This window comes from Rutilus rutilus (assembly GCF_951802725.1).
Source record: "Rutilus rutilus genome assembly, chromosome: 10".
Lineage (NCBI taxonomy): Eukaryota > Metazoa > Chordata > Actinopteri > Cypriniformes > Leuciscidae > Rutilus > Rutilus rutilus.
The window spans coordinates 8,194,167-8,220,651 of NC_140215.1; the positions used below are offsets into that span (position 1 = coordinate 8,194,167).

Sequence of the window (26,485 nt, forward strand, 5' to 3'; positions counted from 1 at the left end):
GTTTCTTAGAGTTGACTAGTTTATTCAAATTTAAAGCATTTGATTTAATGTACTTATTGTGTACATATTTTTTTCTGTGAAAATGTCATAAGATGGGGGTCATCTTTCCTAGAGGGTCTACCTTTTTACTTCAAAATAAAAATAAACTATCTTTAAATTTAAATTAAGGTTTAACTTTATGTTAAGGTGTCCTTGTTCCAGTGTAATTATGCATTTAAGTACTGAGTGATATTAATTAACATCATGTAGCTACTTACTTTAGAGTAAAGGTTAGGAATGGGGTTTGCTTTATAGTTAGTTACATGTAATTATGATTATTTCACTGTTATTACTATAGTAAGTACATGTAATGTGTAACAAAGAGGACACTAAAATAAAGTGTTACCTAAATTACCGTGTCCTCAAATATCCCATCATCAAATAGACAGACAACTTTAAATTGCAACATAAAATGTAAAGTACATGAAGAAAAAAGGTATCAGCAAAAAAGATTTTTAGTTTTTAAGAAGCTAAAATTGTTTGGATATAATAATAGAATATCTAATAATAGATATCATATCTTGTGATTTTGTAAAATTGCATAAAGCAAACAGTGTATGGAATGCTCAATGTGCCATCGAGGCGGGGATAAGCAGTGATGATGTAACAGGAAGCCACTACACCGAATATCTTCCAGCCTGACAGCCGTCGTCATTCACACGCTGCGCGTCTCGTGCGCTCTTTCATCTCGCGCTCTGATATTGTACATCGTTCATGTCACCGTGACGTCGCAAAGGAAAGTAATGACTGTTTATGGTTTTAAATAACAAGAAGGCACGCTCGTTTTTATCTGAAACTCTCCTGATAACCTTGGATTTAATCTACAGGTAAGAAAATGCTTGATACGGACGAACGACTTGTGAATTATGTATATGGACAGGGAATTAATTTAGTGCTGCTGGAGCCTCTCCAGTCAAGCGGGCTGTCTTGTTATAACAATTGCTGAAAGACTCCCAGACTTCTTATGAATTAATTAGAGCTTCAAACTGAGAAATAAACAGCGGATTTGTCTATTGGACTGAAATATCATTCAGATATTGGTTCTTGCGTTCCGGTCATTTTATAACTCAAGTTAAAGAGATGCAATATGTGAGTGTGGGCACATCTGTGCATGTGTTATGACCGAAACTGGATTGCACCAACAAATGTATCATCATTTTTAATTTTGTATTTTTAGGTACAGACTATAATATTCTATAATGAAGAATGATTGTACCCGATACTGCTTGTCAATACCAGCATGCCAAGCATTTTAGTTGTTCCATTTAATTTAACTGCCAGATTACTTAACAAATCCAAGACTTATCCAACATTGTCGAAAAAAAGTGAGAAATATCATTACTATTATACAATATTGAAGATCTAAATATGCCAAAATCCGCTTGATATATACTTATACACACAGACGTATATATATATATATATATATATATATATATATATATAATATACACACACATCTATTATGTAAACAAAAACTTGTATGTTATATGTCGTTATTAATCGATTTGGCAGCACTATTATGTGTGTGTGTGTGTGTGTGTGTGTGTGTGTGTGTGTGTGTGTGTGAACATTAATTAACTATATAAGATTAATGCGAATTATGCAATAATAAATCAGTTTGTTGGGCATTCTAAACATAGACCTATTTATTTTCCATGCAATCTTAGAACCGTAGCTCTTCTTGTTGTACTTTATCATTATTCCAAAACCTTATAGCCTACACATCAGTGCCAGGAACTGAAAAGATAAAATACTAGTATCATGAAGTAACTGGAAATACCAAGGTCTGTTGACACCTAACCGCACTACTGACAGAAGGGGCCTGACAAGGAGGAAACTTTTGATAATTAGTAGCTAACAGATAGCCTTGGTATTTGTGTTTTTTGGCCACATGGTTACCTAAGCAGCCACTTATTTGTGATGAAATACTGTGGAGCTGATGGGGCATGATCTTTTCAGATTTAGCTCATATGATGCAATGCCACCGTTGAGACAGTCTCAGTTTGACATGCATATCTTCCTAAGATATTTCATGTAAAATTCTGTCTCATCCCTGTTGCGTGGCTCTTTAATCTCAAAATAATTGTGAATACAAGCATCAGTTAGTACTGCATATACTTGTGCTTAGGGATTTGAACAAACTTCTTATGGTAAAAAATTTACTTTTGAGTGTAACTAATCCTGCACAGTTTGTTCCAGATCCACCATGCAGCTTTCATAGATCAACCAGAATACACTAGCAGTCACCTTGCAATGCCATAGTAACCACTCTGAATACTCTAGTAACTGCACAGAAGCATGGTAAAACCACTCAGAACACTTTAACAGTGGCATAGCAAAGCTCTGACAATCACATTCAAGCATTATGGCGGCGAGTTTTACATGGACAAGCATTTTCTAATATCACTTATTTTTGAAATCCGACCTTATTCATAGTGCTGAGGAATGAACAATTTGTTCTACGGATTCAGGTTGCAAAATTAAAAGGTTAGTGACTGTTCGTCTCTGGGGATGCTAGCTGGCAAAGGGACCTAATGAAAGAGGATTTGCGACTTAGATCACGAAAAGCCAATTAATCCCCACACAGAATCCCTTAAAGAGCATAGATTGTGCTTTTAAAAGGTAATCAATTATTTAGCCTCGCTGTTTCGAGAGCCTTTTATGTGCTTCTCAATGCAGAGCCCCAAAGCATGCATGTGTTTGTCAGGGTTGAGTGCTGCTTTCGAGGAGGATTTAATGTCAGTGGAACAAAGCTGTGTTTCTGCCCTGGCGACATTGCATTCAGTTACTGTGCCATTACCATGGTTCACCCCTTAACGGAAACGTGGAGAGCAGAAAAATGTTTTAGCGCAAATATAGCTTTCACAATCCTTTGCTATTAGTGAAAAAGTGTGCTCGTCTTGAGCAATCGACTTTACAGTCCCACAGGTTGGATTAATAGAATTTGTGCACACTGGCCACATAATTAGATGCATGTGAGCTCAAAACAACCCTGAGCATTTTGCAAAGTAAATATTTTTTCCATCTCCACTGTGAGACAGGCCATGATATGTCTTGTATTTTTTCTAAGCAGTGGTGTCAGAGTTCATGATTAGATGCTTCGAATTAATGCAACAAAAACAAGATTTATTACAGTCAGGGACTCAGTGTCTTGTTTCGGGCATTTAAACTGGACTCCGGCTAATAGGACCATTTCATTTCCTCTCTCTAGATTCATTTGATTTTATGTGCGTTGAAGTCTGGCAAGCCTTTTATTGCAACCCGCTCTCTAGCTGTTATCAACAAACATCAAAGCATCAAAGTCAGTGATGTTTATTTGTAATATATATTTCATAAGGTTATACCTAGAGCAATTATTCTGTACCATGTCTTAAAGGGATACTCCACTTTAAAATGAAAATTCTGCCATCATATACTCACCCTCATGTTGTTTTAAACCTGTATGAATTTCTTTCTTCTGCTGAACAGAAAGGAAGATATTTAGAAGAATGTCACTAACCAGACAGTTTCTGGTCTCATTGACTTCCATAGTATATTTTTCCTCCTACTATGGATGTCAATGAGACCAGAAACTGTCTGGTTAGTGACATTCTTCTAAATATCTTCCTTTCTGTTCAGCAGAAGAAAGAAATTCATACAGGTTTGAAACAACATGAGGGCGAGTATATGATGGCAGAATTTTCATTTTAAAATGGAGTATCCCTGTAAATACACAGATAGTCTTATGCTCACCAAACTGCATTTATTTAATATTGTGAATATTATTGAAATTTAGAATAACTCTGATACACCATTCAAAAGTTTGGGGAAAGAAAGATTTAATAATAATAACAATAATAATATATTTATTCAGCAAGGATGCATTAAATTGTTCAAAAGTGACAGTAAAGACATTTATAAATGTTTCAAAATATTTCTATTCCAAATCAGTTTTGATCATTGAACTTTCTTTTCATCCAAGCATGTGGAAAGAAAATGCATCACAGTTTCCACAAAAATATTAAATGGCAAAAACATTCATGTTGATAATAATTAATAATGATAATAATAATATAATATGAATAATAATTAAACACCAATATCAATTGATCACAATATTACTGTTTTTTTTTTATACAATAAATGCATCCTTGGTCAGCAAGAGACTTCTTTCAAAACTGCATATATATATAAAGTGGGGTCTATTGTACTTATATAATTTAGATCTGGAAATATGTAAAATATAATTATTAATATATCAAATTATTGATTATTAATATATAAAAATTCTAAATAAGAGTGCTTTCTCAGAATTTTAAACCACTTTGTATTTTGGCATTAAATCAGCTATCGGCCACCTCCACTCTAGATATTAGTAATGGTTCGTTATATAAAGGCCTACAAATAACAGCATTACGTGAATATTCCTATGGACACTGGCAGCCAGGTTTGTCCTACAGTGTAATTAATCATGGCTATACATGTAGCTGATGACACAGAGTGAATGAGGCTGTAGTATTTTTAAAAATGGACCCTAGAGATGAAGGGCTTGTGTGGGTTGCCGAACAGTGGAAATATACACGGAGATTTAGAATGAGTGTTTAACGCTGATATACACTAAACAAACTGCCGTTGGCGGGCAGAGGCTTTAAGATTTATTGGCCTCTGCCACCACTCGGAGTGCGGGGGATCCTGGGAATGCATGTGGATGAGTCAAAGCCCACCCACTTCCAAGTGGGTCAGTCTTAGGTTATCATGTGTCTGCCAAACACTTCCTTTAAAAGTGGGATTTCATTTTTCTCTGAATGATTTAGGAGCACCAAGTGGAACTGGATCTTCCTCTTCTGATTTTAACACTCACCTCCTTCCCTTAGTCTCTCACTTTTGTTTGCTCCTCACAGATCTTGCCGAAAGTGTTACCTGAGTTTCATAACTCATTGGACCGCAGCCTTTCGTGCAAACCCTCCAATGCCGTTCTCTCCTGTAAGCAGCAAAGTCTCCTAAAGTTCAAGTTCAGGACCTTTCACGTGCCTTCTCTAGTCCTGGAGGGTACAGGCGAATGGTCTGCGGGTTTAAAAATAGGGGTGAATATGATCCGGTTCCGAGTTTTATTTTCATGGCTCAGAGGAATCCTGGGAGCGCAGAGGCAAAACTCACGGTCCCGGAGAATGGTCTGCAGAGGAAGGGGTTTTAGATGCTAGACACAGAACTAGCTGTCTATACACAGCAGGATATCTTTGGGGAACATCTATGAACACAATGCTTCTCTAATGCTTCCCCCCTGAGCTTTTTCAGCTGTCTAGTTTTAAAACATAGGGGATACATTTGCGTGTGATTGGACAGGTTTCCATGCAATGAAGTAAATAGAATAATTTTGGTTGCTGGATTCAGAATCACAGGAGGTTCTGTGTCTGTGGTTTGAGAAAGTCTCCTCAATTTGTTTATGCATTCTATAAAAAAAAGCCATGTGAAATAAAAGGAAGCCCGTTCTGTCTTTTTGATTCATTTGAACAAGCCTGTTCCTGCAGAATATGCTTAATCAGTTGTTTTAGTCCTGGTTGCTTCATTAAACAAAATCTTTCTTCGTTGTAAGAGCTACTATGTTATTATCTTGCATATGGGCATCTGCGCTGCATGCTTTAAATAATTCATTTTCTGTTAACTAGAGAGAAGTGTGTTTTTAACAGCTATATTTTCACAAGATGTTCTTATAGCTATAAGTTGAATATCTGAATCGTGACAGCTGATACCACTTTATTTACATGTATTTTCTTTGTTTAGCATCTAATTCACCAAAGAACTTCTGCAAATGAAGTAAAAACACAAAAAAAGTACTAATGGAAAATTTTAAAATTATAATTTTGGAAATGCAAGGACTAATTCACTAAACAGCTCAACCAAGTGCTGAATGCACTGGGGGTATTTCAATATTTTTATAAATTATTTATTTATTTGTGTAACGGGAGTTACTTAATCAGATTACTTTCCCCAAGTAAAGTAACACATTACTTTTAAACTTTCAACTAAATATCTGAATCACTTTGTTTTTCAATTTATTGACTGACACCTCTTCTGTCCCCATGTTGAGAGAAATCAGATGCAGAGGTGTGCTGTAAACATGATGGTTATTTTAGTTCTAGACTAAATGTGAGCATGCATTTACTCTTCTCACTTGCACAAAAACAGATTCAGTATTCCTCAAAATGAGTAAAAAAAAGGCAAACTCAGAATTACTCAAACCTGCAATTATTAAATGTTAAAGGTGCATTAAGCAACTTTTCATGTTAAAAATACCCGTTTTCTAACCCATACATGCTTAAACAATTGCTTGATGGGCTGAATGAGCCCTTCTCTGATCACTGAGATTGTCTCCATAATCCTGTAAAGTAAAATAAATAAGAGGGATTCGGGCCGGAATTTTAGACTGGGCGTGACGTCATGCGCGTTCACGGCACGCTCACCTGGCTATATCTGGCAGGTTTGTGTATTCGCCGCCATTCTCCGTAGAAGATGGATTCTAAGAGACCAGCTTGTAGTTCATTTCAAACACCAACGCAAACTCCACGTAAGATAAAACAAAGAAAATTTTTGACCGTGAGCGTGCACACTTCTGGTTGCAGTTTCGCTTGCCGCCAGAGGGGGCATAGTTCTGCAAAAACTCAGAGACTTGCGCAATGCACCTTTAAATAACACAAATATACTTTATGTATTTAATCTCACATTATTAACCAATATCTTTGCTGCTGACCTTCGATGCCCCAATTCAACCGTGCTAAGCAAAAATTACTTTAGGTAAACATCACATTTGTGTTTCATATTTTGTTTTTATTGTGTCCGAAATACCCTTAAACAGGGCACTATTTGAGGGGACAAGCCATTTGTAGTGGTGTCCGAAACCATAGTGGACATTATCGAGTGCACTCATTCAATCCCACAATGCACTGCAATAACGAGTGTACATCCGATGTATGCTCAACGGCTAGAGAATACCCATAATTCACTGTGAATTATACACAGTGGATCATAACTCAGCTGAATCATCCATCCATCCATTTTCCAGATCAATGGTCCAATGTGGGTGCAGCATAATATCATACAGGTATATATTCCTTTTTAATTGATTATTAAATTGTTTATTTAGGTTTATACATGCTAGTTTCCATGACAGAGTTCAAGATAAATCTTTTCATTACTACTGGAGCTGCCAGTTTGCTAAGTTTCAAATGATTATTAAACAGCAAGCACAGACTATGCAAAAGCGGAAGCACTCAGTGTCTGAATTCACTCACTCCTTTTCATTCACTATGTGAATAGGAGTAATGTAGGTAGGGGATAGTGAATGAGTGTATAAGAGGCGATTTCGAACACAGCCCTGAACTTTCTTCTCCTCCATCCTATTCTTCCGTTATACAGAATGGCAGCAGAACTGAAAGGTTTGTTTGAGCTGAGCCCTCGACTGTACAGGCTAGAATTTGTATTTCCTTCAGTCTGAGGCTTATTCATATCACTATTAATGTGAATGGGCCTTTACATTTGCGAGAAATAGAACTTTTGTTTATTTGTTTGTTTGTTTGTTATTAAAAATCCCAGGTGAGAAAAGGCAACTTAAAAGTAACTTAATGCAAAACATTCCATAAAAAGTAACTAAGTAACGCAAGGGAATAACTCAATATTGTAACGCATTACTTTTAAAAGTAACTTTCCCAACACTACCAATGTTAAAGGAGAACTTGGTAACGTTTTTAACGTAATAAAACTGTCTAGAAATCATTTGGATGGTTAAACAACCTGTTCTGGTGATATTGGTGACTTTCCCCGCTCCCCCCAGCGTTCCCAGGCGGAAAACCAACCTTGCAACTTGGGGACTACCGTCCCGGCAAGATAGAAATTGGAAGTCTCGTGAGAAGCGAGAACGAGAATGAGAACGAGCGCGAAACACAAATTGCTTTATGGCAATTCGACATAAAGAAACACGCATGTATGATGCATTACCAGATTACCCACCTCGGTAGACATAGCTCCACACGATACAGTTGGCTTGCTCCGATCATAACAAACGCACATGAGCGGCGGTAGAGAGGGGGAGGAGGCCGCCGCAAGTGAGTTTTTTACGACCGTGTTGTGAAATATACGCCCCACAGCTCTGCCCTACAAAGGCAAAAGACCTTAAGTCGCTAGAGTGTGGAACTGAGAAAAATGACTTTAAAGATTTTTAGTTAGGTAGGACACTGGAAATCTGGCAAATAGCTGTTTTAGTAATGACAATTATATACATAAAAAAATCTTGAGCTCAAACTTGACTTCTGACCACTATTTTAAAGTTACTGTACTCTGCCTTTGTATTGTCAGCAAAAAGTGAGAAGTCATGCCAAGGCAAAAGGCAGTAACTTCCACATTATCAATATTTGGTTGCTGATCACCATTAACAAAATCATTAGTAACACCTGTATAAAATCTAGTGATCATGGCATTTATTTTGTATGATTTACAATTATTTATAGCCATCTACTTTGGTTGCATTCTGATGGCAATAAATACATTTGACATGACAAAATACCTCCATAGATATATTAGTCCAGCTTATTCCACCGCGTTTAGGGCGGGGCTGAAGGCGCCGGCGAAGTTGGCACGGTGCCAGCTAGATGCATGAGTGTTTCAACCGGGTCCAGTGAGGCGGGGCTTTAATTCTTGGTTGTATTCATCTGATACGGCAATGTGTAACGTTTTTCTGTCAACTCTGCATAATCCTTCGCGATCGATATCGCACGTTTGTCGATGGAGCGGTTTCAGACCATAAATGTTCTGACCGCGTTTGTTTAGGACAAAGCTCAGAAGTTACAGGGACTGATGGCAGCTGTACAAACAGGCTACACCGTAATTTTTTATTTTAATGGACAGTAAAACAAAGGCAGAACACCGTAAAATCTGGTAGGTAGCATTATTTGATAGAACACCGGCACAGTAACTTCATATTGACGCGCGGCTAAACAAAGGCTGAGCACCGTAACTCAATTTGAGCGTTCCAAAACAAAGCCAAAGAGCGGTAACTGATGTTACGGTGTTCTGCCTTGGTTTCTCATGGGCTTTTGGAAGTTACTGTTAAGACAACTCATTATTTTCTCGATAAAACAACGGAATTGATTCAAGATACTTATCCACATGATAAAGGAAGTCTTGAATGTGCCAAAAATATTAATAACTCATTTTCGACCAAAAACGAAGTTACGGTCTTTTGCCTTTGCACGGCAGAGCTGTAGGGGGAGCTCGTGGGGAAAACATGCGACAACAAAAGGGGAAATCAGCGAAGAAGTGAGTAGACTTCGCTAGAGTTACCGAGTTCTCCTTTAAACACTAAAAGTTACAATACGCTGTTAGCGGAACACTTGAATATCTAAATTGTGCCAGCTTATACCACTTCATTCACATGCATTTTATGAGTTGTTTAACATTCAGTTCACCAAAGAAATTCTGCAAATCAGTTATTTAGCAATTAGCTGGTTGAGCTATTTAGTAAATTCACCCCCTGCATTTCCAAAATGATAGTTTTCAAATGATCCATCATAACATGCATCTGTATCCAGACACTTTATGAGCAAGTTATGAAAAACAGTGGAAACACTCAGGGGATGGATTATGGTTTGAGCCCTGAAAAAGCTTAAAGTATGAACAGCTTTGCTACCCTGTTTTATTCCTGTTCTCCTTGGGCTGTTTGTATCAGTAGCCACACTAGAGGATAATGGTCACCCCTGCAGTTTTGCATGTTCAGCTGTGTTACGCTGGGGCAGGAAAGGGAGGGTCAGCTCACATTACCAAGAATCAACATTTGGCAGATGTTTCCAGGTAGTTACTTGCTGTGTTTCATAAAAGCAATTTGCTGCCCTGATTTGACAGATGCTGGTGTCAGTCTAAATAAAACATTCATACTTGTTTGCTTAATGCTGTACTACTTTTTAGGCTTTTTTTCATACTCCCTGGTTCTATTTTAAGTTACAGTACTGGTACTGTATATTCCTCAGATTGAGTTACAGTGTATGATTTCACACCCTCTTTTGTAATATCCCGTTGCTATCTAGACGAACCTGATGCTCAAGTAAACATAATCCCTCAAATTGTCACTGCATTAGCTGCTATTGTTGAAACCATCATGATGTGACATTGAAATAACCTTACTGTGTTTAATTCATAGAAAACAAATATGACCAGCTTGTGTCTGCATTATATTGCAACACTGGTTGCGTAACACTGGTAAAACGATGCGAATGAACCATTCAAAATGTTGGGGTCAGACTCAGTACTATATCTTTTTGGAAAGAAATTAAACCTTTTATTCAGCAAGGATACATTAAATTGATCAAAAGTAACAGTGAAGACTTTTCCATTGTTACAAAAGACATATTTTAATACAGTTCTTTTGAACTTTCTCATTGAAAAATCCAGACTTTTTATTTTATAACGGTTTCCACAAAAATATTAAGCAGCACAACTGTTTTTCAACATTGATGATAATATTGTGCACCAAATCAGCATATTAGAATGATTTCTGAAGGATCATGTGACACTGAAGATTGGAGTAATGATGCTGAAAATTCAGCTTCGCATCACAGGAATTATATTTAATGTATTAAAATAGAACACAGTTATTTTAAAAATATATAATATTTCAAAATAAGTCATAAGAGACTTTTGTCAAAACTTCTTTTACCGACCCCAAACTTTTGAAAGGTATTTACTGTATAATTGTGAATAGTTATAATAGCAACATAAATAAGCTTCTTATCTTTAACAACGTAAAAAATACTTCAAATGATGAAAAAATCTAACTCTACAATATTTTGAAGCAAATTCATCTATTACACTAATAAAAGCGAATAAAATTACAGTTGCCAACATGAACAGGTCGTGCAACATGCCAACATACTTTAAAACCATGAACAAATCTAAGCAAAGAAAAATAATATATATGATAAATATGAAATATATGATCCGGATTACATCATTTTCACTTGCAACATTAACAAAAAATGTCGTGTAAGTTGTTGGATGTGACGGATATTTGTTCAGGGATGTGGAAGGGCACGGGTATCAGAGGAAGTAAAAGCTTGGCATTTTTCGAATATCTTGTGCTACATCCCACCCACTTAAACCTTCCAAGACAATTCAGAGCAGCTTTTACTCTGACAGAATCACCAGCCGTGTTCTCCAGCATCTGCATGACTTCATTATGACTTGCTTTGTAAAGCTCAATATCTGGTTGTACCCAAGGCAGTGAGCCAATGTTGGCTTCATTTTCAGTTAATACACATCAGCTACAACTAACAGAAAAAAAAAAACAGTGGAATGACATGAAAGAATCATCTAAGGGTTTGAGGTGCCTTGACAAAAGGGTGAGGAGTAAGTGTGTAAAGGAGTGAACTGCACCTATGGGCTTTGGGGGCTGTTATGTAATCAGGTGGCAGGTTACAACTGTTGCTTTCTAGATCATGGCCAGTTGCTAGTTACAAGAAAGAATGTGTTGCATTTAGGAGCACTGTTGTTATTGTTAACTAAAATGTATATGTAATGTAATGTAATAAAGCTCAAATAATATAAATAGCAGATAAGCTATAAACTTAAAGGAACACTCCACCGTTTTTTGAAATAGGGCTTATTCACTTTCTTTCCTACATTTAGATAGGTGGGCAAATGCATTTTTGTCTCAGTGCATGCATTGTTTTAGTTTGACAGGGTCGGCGCTAGCTTAGCTTAGCATAATGAATGGAATCCTTTGTTGCCAGCTAGCATGTCCTGAGTAAAAGTGATATAAAAAAAAAAAAAAAACCTAATTACTTCTTGTGGCCTGCGTATTCACAACAAGTACAAATAGCGATGCAGATTAACACTAGGCGATTTGCTAGGCAGATATTGACTTATATATTAAGGACTATATTAGGGGGAAGCACAGGCGAAGCACTGCTACTTGGGCGTGATATCTCTGCGCCCAAGTAGCAGTGCTTTGCCTGTGCTTCCCCCTAATATAGTCCCAAGTCAATATCTGCATAGGAAATCACCTAGTGTTATTCTGCATCGCTATTTGTACTTGTTGTGAATACGCAGGCCACAAGAAGTAATTAGGTGGTTTTTTTTATTATTTTTTATATCACTTTTACTCAGGACATGCTAGCTGGCAACAAAGGATTCCATTCATTATGCTAAGCTAAGCTAGCGCCGACCCTGTCAAACTAAAACAATGCATGCACTGAGACAAAAATGCATTTGCCCACCTATCTAAATGTAGGAAAGAAAGTGAATAAGCCCTATTTCAAAAAACGGTGGAGTGTTCCTTTAAAAGAATAAAGTTTAAACGTAAAAAGGCCTCGGCAACTAACTGAAATAAAATACTAAAGAATCAGGAATATATATAAAAAACACGAATAACTAATACTAAAAAATAATAATTATGAAAGCAGAAAACAAAATTACAAAATCTAAAATTAAAATGTAAAAAATAATACTTGATTCAAAATATTAATAAATACAATATATAAAAATAATAATAAACAAATAGTATATAAGTAATACTAAAATAACACTTCTCAGGAAAGAAAATGCTTTACGGTTATGTGTTTCTAGATCAATTATATTTGAAATATGCAGTCAGTTGTCAAACTTATCTTAAAACCCTTCATGTCACCCTTTGGTTCTAGACAGGAATAATTTGTCTGTTCCAAAACACATGCTGAAGAAAGAAGTAAAAGCAAAAGGAGACATTTTTTCTCACTTTTCTTTCAAAACTCACCTTTGGTTTTCCATGTAAAAAAAATAGCAGCAACTGAGTTTGGAATAACATTAGGATAAGTAAATAATGACATCATTTTCTAGGATTTCAATTCAATATATTTTCAGGAGTGTTTATTTTGAGTGCACAGTTGCAATGTTTACATTGCATCTCTAATGGAAATGAGATTAATACAAATGCATTCATATTTACATCAACAGACGTGCCACTGGGTCTGTGCCGAGCATGTATCTGAGCGATAAGTCTAATCTCCACAGATCACATTGTGGGACTTCTGAGCGAGCTGGAATTTTTCTGAACATAGGAAAAGGTAATTGTGAATGCTTAGAAGGAACTTGGACCGCAAGTAAACATCCTTTGGTCACTGTAGGATGTTTACAAGCTTCAACTGCATTCAAAAGAAGTGCGCGATAAGCAGAAAGAAAGATTTCTTACAAATCTATACACAAGTATACAGTGTTTAGAGCACTTTAATATATACCCTTCAAAATTTTAAGGGTCAATATTGTGTTTTGTTTTGTTTTTCCCTCACCAAGACTGCTTTTTTTTTTTATAATAAATGCTCACAAAACATTTCTTCTGACTATCAATGTTGAAAACAGTTGTGCTGTTTAGTATGTTTTTATGTTTTCCAGTATTCTTTGATTTATTAAAAGCTCAAAAGAACAGCATTTATTTGAAATAGTAATGTTTTGAAACATTATTAGTCTTTACTGTTACTTTTAATCAATTTAATGCATCCTTGCTGAATACAGCTGAATAAGCGATTTCTTTAAATAAAAAAATCTTACTGACCCCAAAGTTTTGAATTGTAGTGTATATTGTCTCTGCTGTAGGATAAATAATAGTTGATAATAAATAATATAAATAAAAGTAAATCACACTGGACTCGTACTTTAATTGAATCTGCTGTATACAGTCCTGTGCCACTATTGTTTGAACAGACTTCACATGTGATTAATAAATGTACGATGATCTGCTCTGCTGAATTAAGAAACACACGTCAAAGTCTTTATACCAATGAGGTATTAAGGGAGATTGCCTGGCCTACAAAGTGACCTTTTTGTCTATCGATTGCAACACTGATAAGGTAACACACACACGGCAGTTTGAAACGCTCAGTCATTTATTAGACTGGTATCAAACTGGTATAAATGGTATTAATTACGCTTATGACTAATAGCCCCAACAAGTGTAATTTAAGGAAGCGTTATTGGATTTCCATTTGGAAGAGTAAGGATGGAGATAATCGGTCATTACTCAGAGGAGTGTGCATGCACTTAGCCCTTGACTATTTCCTGCTCATTCTCAAGTGCTCTACACTTGATGTGGCACATGAAGAATTTCAAAAGCGGGAACTATTTAACTTGTACAATGACTACAACACAAATGTATTTAGATCAGAGTAAAAGTGAAGACACCTATATACTTCAAGCGAAATCGAAGAACGAACTGGTGTGACATAATTTTGAACAAAATCAAGCTAAATCAAGCCTGTCTAGAGTTCGTTTCTGGAGTTCGAAACAGCTTGCCAAAGCGAACTTTCCAGAAACGTTTTGCCTTAGACAGAACGATAATAATAGCCATAAAGTGACTCTAACACTTTTATTTCCAATAATTAGAGAAAGAACTTAATCACAGTAAAGCCTATTTTATACTTCTGCGTCGAACTGCCGCCGTAGCTACGTCGTAGGCTGTGTGTAGCGCGCGTACCCTTCGGCGTACCCTGACGTGCACCTCTCCAAAAATGTAACAACGCGTCAATTCTACGCGGACACAAGCGCTGTGATTGGTCTGCCAGAACCCCTCCCTCGGGGTTTCATGCTCCCCAGGTGCGCGTCAACGCGGAAAGCGACACAGAAGTATAAATTAAAACCAACACGTTGCCTACGGCGTATAGGCTCCGGCGTATGTCCGACGCAGAAGTATAATGAGGCCTTAAGATGTTTAGATGAGACGAGTAAACCTCTTCACTCCCGTTTACATGCAATTTTCATTATCATGATTTTTCGCTAAGAATTGTGGTTATTTTTTACCGCCATTATTCACACACCTCAACTCACATTCAGTGAGCGTGTTACTGGCCCCAGTTTTAATCTACCTGCGTCAAATGCAAAACACTTTTTTATGGATGAATTGAATTTTTTCCGGTGACGTGCCTACAAGTTCATTTCATTTCGTTGTTTTTCGACCATCAGTATACTGCATTATATTCATGTCACGCAACGTTATCAACATGAATTCAGTTTCTTAAGCACCCCAAAAATGTGGTCTTCTTTACTGCCAAGTTTATGAATCTACACATGACAATGTCATCACAAGCAAATGCACACTTTGCTCAGAGTGAAACAGATGCAATTAAAGTGTTTACATGTCTGTTAACTGCGAATAAAATCGGCATACGCCACATATTTTACTACCATTATGGTTGCTATGATTATGAGCTTAATCGCATCAATTTGATCAAAGTTTTGTGTTTATATGAGGGAGTTCAATTGCAATATCACCTACATCTCATTATAATCGCATTATGAGTGTGCATGTTAACATAGTCAGTGATAGCCAGTCATATTCCATCCAACTTTAAAAGTGTGCATTGCATTTATGTTAATAAAACAAAACTACAATGCAAGCTAGAATAAACAGAACATTATTGGCCATTGGTGTGGACACTAATAGTTATCATAAGAGTTTGCATTATAGTTTACATAAAGGGAACACATTAGTACTATGTGGCCAAGATTAACCTAAAACTAGGAAACAAACAAATGGCAATAATTCATAATAGTAATAATAATTCTGATTTTATTCCTCACACCCACATACATACTGTAATAATAGACCTCTAACACTACTACTGTTACTACAAGAAAATAAAAATACGGAAGTGCTGTTTCCTTATTCATCAAGTTCAATTTCCTGTAGAAATTAACCGTGTTAATCAGTGATTATTTAAACACACTGATTGCGTGACTTTTTCAATATTTCCCACTGATAAAAGTGGGTGTTGAATACATAAATGGGATGCTTCTTCTAAATTATGTGATTTGATTGTTATGGTGGCATTTTAGTTAAACCTTGTGATCTCATCATTGGTTAGAGAAAGATGGCAACTTGCATCAGCAATGTAGACAGTGTAAGTCAAGGGTAGTAAAGCTCTGAAAACTGTATGAAGTTCAGAGATTGTACAGTACATGCAGGATGTTATTGCATTCACATCTTATAGAGAAGCACAGACTGAACTTGCTCCACCTTATCTCGCCCCCCGAGTACTTAGTTGATTTATCTCTTTCAAACTCAATCAGTTAAAATGACCATAAGACACATACATTTTCCTCCCATCTGGTTGTACTCAAAAGGCTGCACTGGCAGGGGAAAAATAGCTGTTTGTTCAAGTAGTGCAGATATCCACAGAAGATAACGGATAGTGCGGATATCGGTATCAGTGCAACCAGCCTGCAGAATTGCTCACAAAGGCTCTAACCTGCATGTTTATTCCCTCGAATGGAAAAGTAAACACCATTATTTCAGCTACAGCCAATGACGCAGCTACAAGCAGTGGTCCTTGGGATCTGCCAGTGCAGTTTCATGATATGCTGCATTGTGAGCAACATTACGACTGGTTTTCACCATCTGTTTGTAATTTGAAATACCCCCTTTTGCTTTCCCCACTCTCCTGCAAGAGTGTGACCCAATGAGTAGCGCAAGTCCAAACAGATTTGAAGACATGCCATACCTTCCAATGTGAGCAGTCAGGGGACATTATTTAGTAATATCAGGGATCTTTGCTCCACATTAGCAACTCTTTTTTTAGCAATAGATAAGTGTATTGTAAGAGTCCGTTCTTCTAAACCGTTCTTCACTGGGTTTTAAAGAAACCCCAACATCTAAGTTAAAGTGAATGTGACCTGACAAACTGAAAAATAACCCTTCTACGTAGGGCTCAGTAGTGAAGCTATTTACAATGGTTTTGCTGGCGATATAATTAAGCAACATTGTAAATATTGCAATGATTTTTTTAGACTCTAATTTGAGACTAATTTGCTCAATAGACACAGGGCAAGTGATGTGAATCAGTTTTCAGTGAATTTATACAGAACTCTGATTTCACGATTAATTTGCATCAACACACAAAATCATTGAGAAAAGTGTTTATATAGTATGAACATATAATTACATATAGTTACATTGTACAAGCCTAACTTCCACATGTTCTTAAGTAACCATCAGAGACAATAGAGTTTTCTGAACATATGTATATTCTGTGCATATGTCCGCATGTTTATGCATGGTAAGTGTGGGTCTATGTTTGCGAAAGGCTAGAAAAGAAGACAAGTACTTCTGTTTGTGTCAGTAACAGTATAAGAGCCCTTAGAACTGTGCACAGTGTTTTATTGATGTTACCTTCCTTGCAGATCGATAGTGGGTCACTGGAAATGCCAAAGAAGATGAAAGCTAGCGACTGGACGATTTGTCTGTTTCTGCTGGGATCTGTCACTGAGGTGAAAGATTATTTGCCACATGATTCTTAAAAACATCTATAAGATATCTGTACCTTTAAAATATAAAGTGCTACAGTGATTACGTATTTTGTTGGCTAACCCGGAAGTAAGCATCAACTTGGTTCCCTCGACAAAAAAAAAACGCAATAGGATTTTTCCATTGGCTTTTATATTATTGCAGAAAATAAGCTCTGTGACCAACAAAAGTTTATGATTCCTACAAGTTTTGTAGAAGTAAAAAGCTAAACGTAGGCTATAAACAAACTACACCACCGTCACATTATTTCAACGTCACGTCCATTAAGCTTCCATCAACTCTTTCAGTCTTTACTTAAAAAACATTACGTTAGAACAGTTCGAATAATTTGCAAGAGTGATTATAAACACAATGAGGATGTAAAAACAGACTAGTGAGTAGATGAGTTTACCTGTTCAGGGTGTTCACCCCTGGTATTTCCATAATGACCAACGCAATCTACCCAGAGCAGTGCAAATTAGCGTCTGGTTTAAGACATGCGTTTTAGGGCCAGTAAATTGACTAGCACAAACCTTAGTAAATCACCTTGCATGATTCATGTAAACACTCGCCTCCCATAAATATTGCGTCTGAAAGGGCAACTCCTACAAATGCATATGCAATAAGGTCAGCCGCAAAAACAACTGTGTCCACGCCTTTTCAGCGCAAATTTTTCACTGCGTGTGTTTAGTAAATCCTGACAGTAGTGTTTTAATGCCAAAAGAGTGTTTGCTAACAGCTGACGCAAGCTGTTTAGTAGATCTGGCCCTTGGACAGATTAAAGATTAGTAATTTAGCATATTATGTTTCAACAACAGTTGTTTTTAGAGTCTGGGGCAGGAAAAACAATAAAATCTATACATTTAAAAAAGTTTCCACAAAGCATGAAACTATAGTGCCTATAATTGAAGAAACAACCACATAAGGCAGTATTTTACATGTACCTATCATTTACATCTCATAAAAGAAGCTTGTGAAATGAGTCTGTTCTCAGATATTACTTTTTTAATGTGCCTGCTGTTTGTAGTTCATTGTTCTAGCCAGTCCTGAGGTGAACGAAAGCCAGCAAGAACATCCTCAAAATGTGTACCATGACATCACTGTTACCAGAAACCAGATTGTGACTGCACAGTTCGAGTGCTATCAGAAGATCATGAAGGACAACAATCAAGACGTCATACCAAGTAGAGGTATAGACACTGTGCATATTAGAGTTTTGACAAGATCCTGTATCCTGATAGGGATGATTTTTATTTTTAATATTTTCATGTTAAAACACTACTTTACATAAATTCATTCGGCAAGACATACAGCAGCTTCAAGCCAGTCCAGTCTAGCCATATAGCCATAACTATATGTCAAGCTAAATGTGTCATGCTAAATGTGTGATATATAATAAAAGTAATAATTCAATAACATTTTCAGAAAGCCCCTCATATACATTGCAAACTGTGACATACATTCTTGTCTAATTAGTACAGCAAGAACACACAAAAAAGCCTCAGGTGACTCATATTCATTGTTAGGGAGAGTGCATTTGGTCCCATTGGGGGACAGGACAGCTGTGAAATATTGCTCTGTTCCAAAACCTAGAGGTCTGCCTACTTAGCATCCTAAACAAGACACAACAATAACGGATTTGGAAAACTCTCCATAGGCTGCGGCACACCAAAAGCGCATGGGGGACTAGATTTTGGAACAGGCGGATATAACTAAGAATAGTGATAATGATAACAGGAAGTTACGGTTTCCCAATCTCCATAGAAACTAATAAATGTTTTGGGATTTTTCTATATTCAGCTGGTCCAGTGTGCAACAGGACCTGGGATGGATGGTTGTGTTGGGACGATACAGAGGCTGGCTTCACCTCCGAGCAACACTGCCCTGACTATTTCCAGGACTTTGACCCTAAAGGTGAATGTTAGAGATCAGTATAAGGTTCCTTCAACCTGTATAAAGTTCAGTCTGAGCACTTTCTGCTCACCTGTCTAATACTCTTACGTCATCTTAGATGTATTCAAGCTCCTTTAGACCTCACTGTCAAATCATGCTGAAATCATAGGCTAAATGGCTATTAACATTTTTATAAGACTTATTTTCTGCCATGAAGAAAGATGATGTGAAAGAAAGAGCATGTTTTCAATATTAAGAATATTATGATTTTGCAGTGAAGTTATTAAGATACTTTAATAATTTCCAACACTTATCTTAAAAAGTGCTCAGAAAAAAACAGTAAAATAGTACTTTTTTTGGAGGCTGAGTGTTGCTTTTAAAACATTTTAACCACTTTCACAGAACCAAACGAACACTGGATAAAAGAAGAAAGCAAGAGGAGAAAAAATTATATTATATTTTAGAACTAAGAATAATGATATTTAACACCCTAACTCAATAAAAAGGTAAATAACTGTAGTAAAATATTAAATCAATAAAGCACACCACATACTGTAAATAAGACATGCCATACCTCAAAATGTTATTAAGAGAAGCCAATATTATCAAGATAAGGAGTTCAGACATGGTGAAAAGCTTCATTTTACCAGTGAATAAAGCTTTTCACTGTGTCTGGACTCCATACCTTGTTAATATTGATGCTTCTCACAGTAACGTATTTTGATCTACTTCTGCAGAAATGGTCAGCAAAATATGTACAGAAAGTGGGCAGTGGTTCTTGCATCCTGAGAGTAACCGCACATGGACAAATTTCACCAGATGTAATTTGCACACTACTGAAGGACGAAGGGTATGAGCATAAACACTACAGTCACTTGAGATGAATATAAACACACATTTGAATGGGCTTGTAGTATAAACACTTCATGAATCTATTGTTTGTGTGATTGCAGACCGCAATGAACTTGTTCTACTTGACGTTAATAGGTCATGGGCTCTCTTTAACGTCTTTGTTAGTCTCGCTAGGCATATTCTTCCATTTCAAGTAAGTGCAAATGTCTCTCTCACTATTGTATTCCTGTTTAATGCTCATCACAGTTATTTCATGTTATTTTGCTGTCTTTTTTGTGCTTATAGGAGTTTGAGCTGCCAGAGAATTACCCTGCACAAAAACCTTTTCTTCTCCTTTGTATTAAACTCCATCAACACTATCATATGGTTAACAGCAGTGGCAAACAACCAGGAATTAGTTCAGCGAAACCCAGTAAGTGTGTACTGACAGTAACTTCTATAAATAAAATAAAATATTGTTATTTTTTTTACTCACCCTCATGTCCTCCCAAACCTGTATGCTTAAAAAAAAATTCCCTGTGGAACTCAAAAGGAGAATTTTTAAAGAAATTTGCATCTCTTGCCATAGAATGCAGGCTTGCGGGTTATGGGACAAAAGGGTGGATAAATGAAGGCAGTATTTTCCTTTGATCATTTAAAGGCATTACAGTATGTCATCAATCTGCTGTGCTAATCGTCCTTAAATGTCTGTGCTACTATTATTCAGGTCAGCTGCAAAGTGTCACAATTTATCCATTTGTACATCTTTGGATGCAACTACTTCTGGATGCTTTGTGAAGGGATTTACTTGCACACTCTCATTGTTGTGGCAGTGTTTGCTGAAAAACAGCATTTAATGTGGTACTACCTTCTTGGATGGGGTGAGTTTTCAAATAAATCAAAGCATTTTATTTACAGCATTGATTGAATAAACTAAACCTAACTTCTTTTAAACAACAGGTTTCCCACTTATACCCGCTACAATACATGCTGTAGCCAGAAGTTATTACTACAATGATAAGTGAGTATACTTGTTCTGTAGCTTTCAGGCAAAACAAACTTTTATATGCTATACTCAAAAACAAAAGTTTTTTACTCCAAATAATACTCAATATTGAACATTTGGCTAACCCTTGCCTTCCTAATCCACAGTTGTTGGATCAGCTCAAATACTTCTCTGCTATACATTATTCATGGCCCCATCTGTGCTGCACTGCTGGTAAGACATCTACATTTACATTTATTCATTTAGCTGACGCTTTTATCCAAAGCGACTTACAATTGCTATGTCAGAGGTCGCACGCCAATGGAGCAACTAGGGGTTAAGTGTCTTGCTCAGGGACACATTGGTGTCTCACAGTGGATTCGAACCCGGGTCTCTCACACCAAAGGCATGTGTCTTATCCATTGCGCCACACCACATCTGGATGTTTTTGTCCTTTTCGTTTTCAAAACACATTCTTTTTGTGCAACATTAATTATAATCGTTGTGTATTGTTTGTGCAAATTACATCCAGAAGATTGTATTCACCAATCTGAAATCATTTTCGAGTAGCCAAGCACAATGTTTATATGTATCAGTACATCAAAAAGAACACCAGCATGCTAAAGCGGTTTGAATACTGACATCTGACATGATCTGCCAGCCAGCTGAGATCCTTTGTCTTTGCTTTGCGTTTGCCACTCATCTTGCCTGTCCTTCCAGGTGAACTTGTTCTTTCTGCTGAACATCGTACGAGTCCTCATCACCAAACTGAAAGTAACACACCAAGCTGAGTCTAGTCTGTATATGAAAGCTGTCCGTGCCACCCTCATTCTGGTTCCACTCCTGGGCATCCAGTACGTTCTCCTCCCTTATACACCTGGGGGGCGCGTTTCCGCTGAAGTCTACGAATACATCATGCATATCTTAATGCATTATCAGGTAAAAAGCTGTCAAATAGTTATCATCAATCTGACATGTACATCTTTGCTACACACTCCAATGGCTATAATATATTTTCAATTATATAACCAAAAATAAGTATAATTTGTTTGTCAGTTCACCTTTTAGTGCTTAATCCTGTTCTATACACACACAGTTCAGTAATTTACAGGAGTGACAACCGCATTCTACAACCGGATTAACACCCGAAAAATTGAAATTAAAAAATTCTATGCAGTATGTAATGTATGGAACCGAATTGAACAATCAGTTGTTAATGGCATATTTAAACACGCATCAGAGATGTGTCTCTCTTATGTGTGCGGTGCAAGAAAACCACAGGGAAATTGGTACGATCTTTGTCTCATTCATGTTGCTAGAAAAAAACTATCTACAAGAAGAAGCCCATAATACACTAAGATAAATCCATGTGTTTTATATTTGAATACAAGACCAAAATATCGCGACCCGCACCTGCCTAATTTAATGTCCCCATAAACTTGATCGCTTTACGAACCAAACCCAAACAACAGACCCAAAAAACGCTGCGGCAATGGCAAAACTTTAAAAGCGCCCTCTGCGAAGCAGCTTTACAGAAACAGAAACAAAACATGACGCCTCTGTGAATGGTGCTTTAGTTAAAATTGCAGAACTAGTCTTTGGTCGCTGTAATATTACTTTTGTCAAAAATAGTGGATACCAAACACGCCAGATGCCAGAACTTTGCAATGGTTAGCTACCATGCTGTCAAGCATCACGATTTCGGGAGCGAGTCATGTTCCGTAGACTCCCTTATTTAAATGTGGTTGTCACTCCTGAAACTTTACAACGTGTACATGGCCTATATCAGCGAGGGTCAGACTATCATTCTCAATTATATTTGAAACAAATATTATTTTGCAGTTCCTAACTTGAATTATTTGCTAATGCCAATTTTTACTTGTATTTTGCACCTGTGGAGTGTTCCGTTTTGACCTTAGGTACATTATTATTATTACAAGACTGGATTTCCCATTCTCTTTATCTCTTTGACTGGCAGAAGCTCAGCAGCCTATAATTAAGTTTACTTTGCCATTAGTTACTTAAAAAGCTTGTAAAGCAAATGGCAACAGAAGCTCTGTTGTTACTAGCCAGAGGGGAAAACTTGTCTCTTTAGATATTCTGCTTTTAATCACTAATCCTCATATTGTTCCTAAACCATATTCTGGTTTTTTTTTTTTTCTGTGGTAAACCATTGATTTCCATTAAGCTCTACTGAAGAAATAACAGCATAGCAAAAGTAAATATCCATTCATTCATTTAAAAAAAACATCAGGCCACTTGCCTCTTAAAAGTCTGACTCCTGAACATTTATTCTGAAATTGGTAGGTGTACAGCAACAAGAAAATATTAATTTGTAGTCTGCTGTGCAGAAAACAGCAAAGTGAGAAGACTTGGACAGCTGGTACTGCTAGACCTAGCTGAGTCGGCACAATGAATAATGCAACAAAACAGGCTTGTCATCCCAGATGACTCTTTGTGCACATCAAGAGCACTTGCCGCCAAAATGTGTCAAAACACAAGGGAGAACAGTACTCACCACCAGCCGAGAAATGATTAGTGAAGAGGTTGCGATATGGGAGATTATAGTTTAGCGATGCAAGATAGCAGTTTATGCGGATTTACTGCTGACATGCATTTCTGATTGTATGTTTAAGGGACTGTTGGTGGCCACAATCTTCTGCTTTTTCAACGGAGAGGTAAGAGTTTACCTCACTAAAATAAAAAATGTCCTGTTTATCTGCACGGATTGTGCAACATCCTTTTCCTTGAAAGCAGAGCTCAGATATGGAGATTCTGTATTGACTGTTTATTTCTAAATCCTAAAAACATTGGCAGATGTCCACATGTACCAATATGAGAAGCCTGACTCAGAGGGAACCTGTCCAAATCATTTTGTTTTTTCGTTGAGCTGTTTTAGAGGCAATGTGGTAATGAGGCATGCAGAAGCTAATATGGATGACATTACCGGTCCGGCAGTTAATGCAGCCTGTGTGCTTGAATTGATGGCTGATGCTATGACGATATATCAGCTACAGTGTTTGCTGTATTACTTTCAAAATGTATGACGAAAGGTTCCGAAAGGAGGTTTTCACAGCAATGGCATAGAATAACCATTTTTGCTTCCCCAAAAAACCCTTAAAGGGGCGATATGTAGAATTTAGACCTTTGTTATTAGCGACACCGGTGGCCGTTTAGTGAACTGCAGCCAGCAACTTATTGCTTGTGCTCGCACTCGTGCACACATAACATACAAGAGACTGAATGTGATTCAATGTCCCGATTTTGTTCTTTGCTCAGAAGTAAAAAGAAGTTGGAAATACCTTTACAGCTAGATACTTTTAACGAACATATATATATATATATAGAGAGAGAGAGAGAGAGAGAGATCTATATAGATCTAAGACTATAGTTTGAAATAATCCCTTTTCTTAGCATGACACATTGACATTTCAGAATAGCTCTGTTGGCTTTATCCTGAACATTGTATAAACATTCATTTCATGTGTCATTGAAAGAAACTCTCAGGAGTGCGTGTAAATGTTACATCCTTTGGATTTTCCCGGAAAAAAACGTCCCGAGTCCTTCCCATAAAAAAACTGTCTATAGGCTTTCATAGACAACCTAGGAAGTCAGGGAAGGTCTTGTTTGTAAGTTTTGTTACAAGCCGTGCACACATTGTCAATAAAACAGTGATTTAAACAAATTAAAATGATTACATATAGCCCCTTTAAGTGAACAGTTCTTAGAAGAACCATTTTTTCTTAGTGTAAAGTATTTTAATAATCTGAAGAACCAACTGTTTGTGCAGTGGAAAGATTCTTCGTGGAACCATAAATGCTAATAAAGAACCTTTATTTTTAAGAGTTTATACAGTATACCACTGTAAAATATAAATTTTATAATAAATGTTTTACTGTATTAGAGTTTTGTTGCATGGCAGTGCACTATTTTAGCACTGATGCCAGACTTATATATAGTTAAACTTATAAATCAAATTAGATGTCTAGTAATTGTTTAGTAATTGTTTTAATTAGAATATAAAAAAATATGCATGGCTATAAAAGCAACATCATGCTCACTGTTTTAGCAAATATCAGCATATCTGTGACTACAAATATTCTATTTTAATATTTGCTAAATTTCTAAATAATAATTGTATATAATTTTATTTTACCATTATATTATTATTTGCTAAATATTCATTAAATCACAACTCAATTGTGATAAATACAACTACAGTGAAATTAATCTTATGATTTTGGTCATGACACCCACACCCCCAAATGGTGCCATGTGTTTAGAGATTTTATGTCTAAATTGTCAATTTTATTTTATAAAACTAGTTAAAAGTGATTTTGTTACAAATGCTCAAAAAGTAGATCATGTATTATTCAAGCTGCATGATAGGTGATGTATATTCACTGAGATCATCTGTCCAAACTTCCCCAGGTCCAAGCGGTTGTAAGGCGGCACTGGAATCAGTACCGCATCCAGTTTGGAAGCACCATCACACAGTCCGATGCTCTGAGGTCTGCCTCGTACACGGCGTCCTCCATCACAGAGGTCCAGGGCTGTTACAGCATCGATGGCCACACAGAACACTTGAATGGCAAAAACTGCAACGACATTGACAGCACCATCTTAAAACCAGAGAATCCCTTTGCCTGATGCCACTGAACGTGGCAGTATATATATATATAAACTGTTTATTACAGCGACAGTTACATGGCTGACTTGGACCTACTACAAATGTTCATAATTCACTGCTCATACTCTGAAGGGTGGAGAAAAGGCATTTCTCCAAGAATTTACACTGAAAAACATTTTGCTACCTTCATTTAATGTTCATTGGACAAATACAAGCATTATTTGCCTGGTCTTTGTACTTCGCAGTATTGTAGTTTGCTCGACTGCTGTCTGCAGTGGAGTTATGTGTAAATATCCAGCTCTTATACTGTATGTAATGCATTTCTTTGTCTTATAGGATTGTCCTTGTGATAAAAAAGATAAATCTAATCCAAATGATGAGCACACTGAGAAATGTATATTTTACTGAACAAACAAACAAACAAAACAACTATATATATTGTTGAAAAATTTAAGAGGGTGCAAAAGCCAATGTCGCCTTTTATTTTATAACACTGATCTGCAACTATTTTAATGTAAATCTGAAGACAGTATTATAGCCAGCTGTTGTCTTTGTTTATTTGGACAATAAGTAAATTGAAACTTCAGGAAGACATCAATAAGATTTAGTATTTTTAGTATGCACGATTTTTAATTCTGATTGCTATTTAAGTATATCTGTTATTTGACGACACTCATTGTAAAGTAATTCAAAAACACCTGCTTTAGGGACCCCTGAAAATGACACTGGAGATTGAACCATAATTTATGCAACATTTCTAGCTTTAGTAAGAACTCAGTGTGAAGCCTTACAGTATGAAAACATGCTCATCCCTTTAAAATATATTTATCAA

At 36.6% G+C, this 26,485-nt stretch overlaps 1 protein-coding gene across 1 annotated transcript; it reads left to right on the forward strand.

The window, feature by feature from the left end:
- Positions 1-692: 692 nt before the first annotated feature.
- Positions 693-26,016, forward strand: calcrla (calcitonin receptor-like a). The gene is made up of 13 exons (XM_084421006.1): positions 693-866; positions 17,212-17,298; positions 18,342-18,504; positions 19,115-19,228; positions 19,945-20,057; positions 20,161-20,252; positions 20,345-20,471; positions 20,766-20,919; positions 20,999-21,059; positions 21,191-21,257; positions 21,744-21,962; positions 23,660-23,701; positions 25,455-26,016. The coding sequence occupies exons 2-13, from the start codon at positions 17,233-17,235 to the stop codon at positions 25,671-25,673; spliced, it is 1,437 nt and encodes a 478-aa protein (XP_084277132.1). The 5' UTR covers positions 693-866; positions 17,212-17,232; the 3' UTR covers positions 25,674-26,016.
- Positions 26,017-26,485: the final 469 nt, after the last annotated feature.